This window comes from Macaca nemestrina, chromosome 5 (assembly GCF_043159975.1).
Source record: "Macaca nemestrina isolate mMacNem1 chromosome 5, mMacNem.hap1, whole genome shotgun sequence".
NCBI lineage: Eukaryota > Metazoa > Chordata > Mammalia > Primates > Cercopithecidae > Macaca > Macaca nemestrina.
This window is the reverse complement of record NC_092129.1, coordinates 141555811-141562444: the sequence shown is the minus strand read 5'-3', so window position 1 is coordinate 141562444 and position 6634 is coordinate 141555811. Positions and strand designations below refer to the sequence as shown.

At 53.3% G+C, this 6634-nt stretch overlaps 1 protein-coding gene across 1 annotated transcript in view; it reads right to left on the bottom strand.

The window, feature by feature from the left end:
* Positions 1 to 2072: 2072 nt before the first annotated feature.
* The window catches only part of LOC105489639 (triggering receptor expressed on myeloid cells 2), a 33334-nt gene continuing 28772 nt past the window's right edge, over positions 2073 to 6634 (bottom strand). The window contains exons 4-7 of the mRNA XM_011754607.2: positions 4835 to 5185; positions 3367 to 3457; positions 2438 to 2631; positions 2073 to 2344 (exon numbers count right to left, since the gene is read on the bottom strand). Coding sequence (XP_011752909.2) covers positions 2328 to 2344; positions 2438 to 2631; positions 3367 to 3457; positions 4835 to 5185 — 653 coding nt within the window. The 3' untranslated portion in view covers positions 2073 to 2327. The remainder of the gene's footprint in view (positions 2345 to 2437; positions 2632 to 3366; positions 3458 to 4834; positions 5186 to 6634) is intronic.

Here is a 6634-nt window from a genome sequence, read left to right as displayed (position 1 = left end):
CCCGACTAATTTTTTTCTTTCCTTTTTTTTGTACAGACAGTGTTTTTGCCATGTTGGCCAGGCTGGTCTTGAATTCCTGGCCTCAAGTAATCCACCCCCCTCAGCCTCCCAAGGTGCTGGGATTACAGGCGTGAGCCACCATGTCCGGCCACAAATGTTATTTCTTTCAACCCCACAAAAACCTTGCAAAGTAGGGGAAGTGGTTGTTTTGTTTGTTTATTTCTACAAGAGAGGGCACTGAGGTTTAGAGGGATTGAGGAGGTTGCCTAAGGTGTCTTAATAGGAGGCAGAGTTGAAATTTGAGGCCAAATGGCCTCACTCCCCTTCAGTCCAGAGCGCTCCCAGAGAGTCTGAGGCAGGGGATCCTGGGTGATTCCAATCCAGAGGGGAATGTCTCTGACACGGCAGAGAAGGAAAGAGAAAAGTCCAAGCTCCCATGAGGAGGAAAGCCTGATTCTGGGCTGGGGCTGATGGCAGCCACTGCCCTCGAGCACAAGGCAGGCTGCGGGGAGCCTCCCAGGCCATGTCATCAGCACTAGTGCCCACAACTGGGGTGGGAGGGAGGTGGAGAAGGTGCAATTTGGGCTCGGCTCATTCTTGGTGTCTACCTGTGCCCTGGATCTATAGGAAGGGGGCACTGCCCCAGGACACAATAAGGAAGTTTAATGTGCCCCTGAGCCAGGCAGGCCATGGGAACACAGACTGGACCAGAATCCTAAGGCTCCAGGGCAGGGAGCCAATGGAGCAGCTTACATTGGGTGTGGACAAGGCAGGGTTGGGGCACAGCTGGAGCCAGGGGAGTGACATGTTGAAGTGAGGCTGGAACATGAGGGCCATGCCGGGAGCTCCATCCTGGTGATTTAAACCTTAGGGGCCCAAGCCCAGGTTAGGTGGCAAAGCAGCCATGTGAGTGGTGGCCACAGGGGATCCTGGGCATCCACTTCTCTTGGGCCCAGTCCAGAGAGCCTAAGAATGTGGCCGACTCACTTCTTTCCCCTGCAGCTCACCCTCAGGGGAGTCTCCTCCCAGTTTCCCCCAGAGTCTTGGCCAGGGTGGTGTGTGTGTTGAAGAGAGAGATGAGGTTGCATGAGCTGCCCTGGCTGTTCGCTCGCCCCGAATACTCCTCCTTGTGATGTCCTCATGGTTCACTTCGTGGCCTCCTTCAACTGTTCCTCACCTTCTGGTTGCTGCATTTAAGATAGTATCATCCCCTGTGCCTCCTGCACACCCATACTCCTAACCCTGCTTGATTTTAATTTTTTTCTTCAGCACGTTTTGCCTCTAACAGGTGATCAGATTGACTTATTTACTGTGTGCATTGTCTGTCTCCTCTCCTCCCACTAAAGTGAGCTCTGTGCGGGCACAACTCTCGCCTGCTTCATCCACTGTTGTATTTCCAGTGTTCAGAATAGCACTCGCCACAGACTAGTTGCTCAAACTAATACTTGTTGAATAAATAAGTAGGAGTGAGTTAGAGGAAAGACCACCTTGAATGCCAAGTGAAATTTGGATTTCCAGGCTCTACTGGGGATTTTGGCTGGGGATTTTGGATAAGTTCCTTTCCCTTGTTGAGCCTCAGTTTCCCTTCTATATGATGAGGGGCTTGAACCATCAGTTCCCAGTTTGATATGCTGTACATTATGAAGCCCTTGTCATTTCTCCAAAGGCGAAGTGACATGATAAAAACAGAGTTCTAAGGAGATGAATGGATGAGTCTGCCAGGAGCTGACCTTGATGGGGAGGAACAGAGTCAGCTGGAGGGGGCCTTGAGGCAGGGACGTCCCATAATCCAGGGGAAGCTGATGGAGAGGGTGAATGCGGGGGAGGAGAGCAGAGGAAGACTGGATGCTAGAGAAACCCCAGAGGAGGAGGCAGAACTTGGCAATCAGATCTAGGGAAGGGAGGAGAGAGAAGAAAAAAACTGACTGGGCGATTGAAGCCTGTGAGAATGGAGGGATGTGGTATCCTGTGGTCCTGGGCCTCAAGGAGCAAGATCTCTTATCTTTTTCTCATCCAGATTCATTTTCTTACCCCTGTGGAAGAAAATGAGACTTTCATGAAGCCCACAACTATCCAGTTAAATAGGACAGTCTTGGGTTTATTTGTGAGTGTTTAAAATGTCCAGTGTTCAGTAGTTGTCAGGTGTTCTTACCACCTCCCCGCTCCCTCAAACACTCCCTGTTTCCAGAGTCCAGGAGAAGCAGTGTCCAGGCAGAGCAGTCTCTTGCCAGAGCAGAACAAGGAGTCCTGGTGGCCAAGTAGCACGTATGCAGGCTGGGCTGGTCCCTGGTGGGACTTCTCCTGGGCTTTTCCTCCCATCGTCTTCCTCACGTGTCTCTCAGCCCTGCAATAGTCCAAGGACTCATGCGGCCCCTCTCAGCACCACCTCCCATCCCTGCCAAGTCCACCTTCGATTGGCTGTGCTCTCCAAGCTCACCTGGCAGAGTTTGGAGCTGGTGCCCTGGGTCATGGCCACAGTCCGGTTCACTAGGTGGATGTGTCCCTGGCTTCTGTCCATGCCAGGCTGCAGCCCAGAGGGCGCTGGCTGCTAGAATCTTGATGAGAAAGATGCAGGCCAGGAGGAGAAGGACGGAAGTGGGTGGGAAGGGGATTTCTCCTTCCAAGAGGCTCCTTGGAGAGACAAGAGGGCAGATGGGAGCCTTGAGATGGCCTACAGATTAGAATCTTCTCTCAGGGAATGGGGAGAAACCAGGAGCTTCTAGGACCTCAGCACACCTCCCCACCCAGCACCATCCCTGGGATGGGTCTTTTTGGGGCTTTGAGAGGCCATAGTCAAGAGACTTGAGTTCTAGGCATGCTCTGCCACTAACCTGCTGAGTGCACTTAAACACACCACCTTCCCTCACTGAGCAGTTTTCTTCTGTATACAGTGCTATGCCATGGGGGTGTGTGTGTACACACATGTGTGCTCAGTGGTTATATGGGCAACGTTTAAACACCAGTACACAGGCATGGACCAGTCAGACTGGTTCTGGTCCTACCAAAGAAGCAGAGATCGGGGGTCTTAGCTTTGTACTAAAGTACTAAAACTTTCATTGTTACTGAATTATGGGGATGTCTGGGGCTGCCAGTGGAGGGGCGGGAGCTGGCATTCAGGAGTCTTAGAGCAGCTGCTCTTTACAAACCATTATAGAAGTCTTCCAATAAATGAACAACTGACACAGTCACACTAACTAACTAACATGTAGCAGCTGGTGGAGGGGTGTTTAGATAAGACACATCCAGGACCCTTCAGGCTCTAGTTGCCTTGTAATTTGTAGTTCAGGATGCCCAACCCCCATCCCCTGTGGGGCTCTGCAGGGTGGAAGTCTGCCCACGGGTTTTAGGAAAGAACCATCGCTGTACCTGGAGATGCTGTGCTCCACATGGGCATCCTCGAAGCTCTCAGACTCCCCGGGGACCCAGAGATCTCCAGCATCCCGGTGATCCAGGGGGTCTATGGGAGGCAGAGCCATGAGCCTCCAGCCCCTTCCTCCTTGAGGCAGGGGGGAACCTTTATGGGTGGGGTGAGGTCCCCTGGGCACTGGTCCTATGTGGATCAAGTCATTACACTCCATAAGCCTCAATTTCCCCACTTATAAAGTGGGCAGTTAGGAATACTTCCTTAATAGCAGGGTTACCAGGATTCCATGAGGGCACCTCTGGGCAGTGTCTAGCACCTCATTGGAGCTCAGTAACTACAACTCCCCCCTCCTTCTGCACAGGGGCTAAGAAGAGCGAATGCAATCATGGATGTACTTGAAAATCCTATCTAAACTGTCAAGCTATCTACACAAGCTATGGGTTACTTTCATTTTTCTGTCTCCCTCTTGGGAGTTGGCTAAGGGAGTTCACTGCCTCCTGCCATCCTTAGAAAAGTGGTGGAGGTGGGGTTTGTGTCTAGGACTGGCAGTCTCGCCTGACCTCCCCACATCAGGCAAATACTACTCCTGACCTCATTTCCATGCTAAAGAGCCATACTGGGAGAAGGGGTTGGAAAAGAGGAGAGTCAGAAACGGCCTCTGTAGTCCCAGATTTGTTCTCCTTTGGGGACACAGTTGTGTTCTGAAGACTCAAGCAGAAAGCCTTCTTGGAGGGTGGTCCCTGCGCAAAGCTCGGGGATGGAAAGAGACACCGTGGCCCACCTACTCCCACCTGGAATGGCGATCCCAAGACAGTTCAGTAGCAGGAGGCTTGGAGCACATGTCACACCCTGCCCGCAACTGCCCTCCCCCACAACACAAACTCACCGGAACCCTGTGGGGTCAGCAGGACAGACACCACCCTCTCCATTTACAGATGAGAGAATGGAGGCCCAGAGAAGGGAAGCACATTGCCCAGCACAAGCAGTGTACTTTTCTAGGGGTGATTTTCTGTACCAGGTTGGTGCTTCACTTACGTAGATAGGACCACTGGTTGGTTGGTGAGGGAATAAATTAATCTCCTCCTCCTCCTTAAGGACCTCCCATCATGTTCACATGCTAACTGGATGGAGATGGATAAAGCTGTTTGGGCAAGCAGGGCCAAGGCCAGGCTAGTTCACAGAGTGCCTTAATGCAAAGTAGAGAAAGGTGCCCTTCTTGCAGGTGATGCAGCTCTGCACCAGGGAACACAGTCTGGCAAAAGGAGTCCGGGCTGGGGAGTGGATTTTGGCCCTCTTGTGCAGTGAGCAACCTGCACAACTATCCTTGGTAGCCCTGAGTAGGGAGATGAGACCCACACGATGGGTTTTCCCAGGATTCCTGAGAGCCCAGTGGGTGGTTCTGCACACAGATGCCCAAAACATGAGGCTTGGAACAGGGGCAGGCCAGAGAGGCAGCCACTGCCCACTCACCTGCCAGCACCTCCACCAGGACCTTCCTGAGGGTGTCAGCCTCACTGCCATGGAGGCTTTGGCACTGGTAGAAGCCCGCATCGTGGGGTTGTAGATTCCGCAGTGTAATGGTGAGAGTGCCGCCCAGGGTATCATCTGTGATGGCTGTGCTCCCATTCCGCCTCCTCAGGAAGGACAGCAGCCACAAGTTGTGCGTGCTGACCACGCGCTGGCATGGGCCCTTCTCGTCCAGCTGGCGGCACCAGGCCTTGCGCCTCCCCCAGTGCTTCATGGAGTCATAGGGGCAGGACACCTGTAGGGACTGGCCCTCCACGCCCTGGAACACCGTGGTGTTGTGGGCTCCAGACAGCTCTGGGAAGGAGACATTCATTCACTCCTTCATTTACCAAATACGCATTGAACACTTGCCCTGTGCAGTGACCTAAACAGACAAAAACCCTGCCCTGAAGGAGCTTAGGTTCTTATGCAAGTTGGGAGCAGGTGGCACAGCATGTGTTTGTGGGAAATTGGGAACCAGGAAACCTGGGACCTGGGTTTGGTTTTCTCACAGTTGGTCTTGCTGGGCCTCCTTGGAGACGTAACTGACCCTCCCTGGGTCTATTCTGGAGACACTTGGTCTTAAAATCCCCTCCAGTTCTGTTCTGCACATCTCTTTGCTGTCATACGGGACTAGGATCTCTCCTCTCGGCCTGGGGCTGGCTCTCCCTGCCCCGCCACTCTTGCTTGCTCTGCAGCCGCCCACACTGGTACCGACTTTCCTGACCTTTAGCTTCCAGCTTCCCTATTTCTGTGGCTTTGTTCCCCTTTCAGGAAGGACCCGTCTCGGAGATATTTTGGGGGAGACATGAGGCTGCTATTTTGGGAACCCTCCTTAGGGCAGGGGAGATGGGCTTAGAGCACCAGCTTGTTGCTGGGGCAGGGGCTGCAGCAGAAGCCCCCAGAGCCCCCTGCTTTGACTTCTCCTCTCTTGGTCCTCCCTTGCCTGCCATCTTCAACCATTACTGTGACAGAGGCTTGAAAGATAGGATTGGGAAGCTGGTGGCCTGCCTTTTGGAACTAGAGAGACCATATGGGCAGTGGCCCTCTCCCACCTTACCACCTCCCATCCATGCCTCAGGACCCCACCTTCCTCCCCGCCCCCACACCATCTAAAGCTGCAGGAACAAGACTCCATTTGGCACTCTCTCTCCTCTTGCCCGGGTTTGTCCAACGCTGTGGGGGAGCAAAAGGTTCACTTCCCTCAGTGGGAAGAAGCAGTTGTGTACAAAAATTTGGTGTGTCAATTCGCCGCAACTCAGTGATGGAAATCTCCAGGCCCCTCACCTCCCATCAAGAGCTGAGGACAAGAGGACCTTCAGAGCAGGGGAGACAGTGCCCCAAAGATGCAGGTGAACATCCTCATGTTCTTTCCTCTTTTATAACTGCAGGGGCTCATAATTAGTGGCTTATAATTTCAGAGGCTATTATCAGTGCCGGCGCCCCCCGAAAGCTTCCCCCAACTGCCAGCTAGTGCCTGGGATGCCACTGTTAGCACTCCTTCCCTTCCAATGCAACCAGAGTCCACCAGCCCCTTACATGTCCACATGCAGGAAGAGTCTGAGGGTGGGTTTTGATACTGGGGAGGGAAGGAGGGTGTGAAGAATATGGGCAGGTTGGGGAGGAGAGGAGTGTAGAACAGGGCACTCAGGCATGCCAAGGACTGCCACCGCCTTCGTAATTCACCCCAGGGCCCACCACCTGCTCCCTAACCACATACTCAAAGTGAGGGAAAGAAGGCATCACAGGGCACGGAGAAGATCC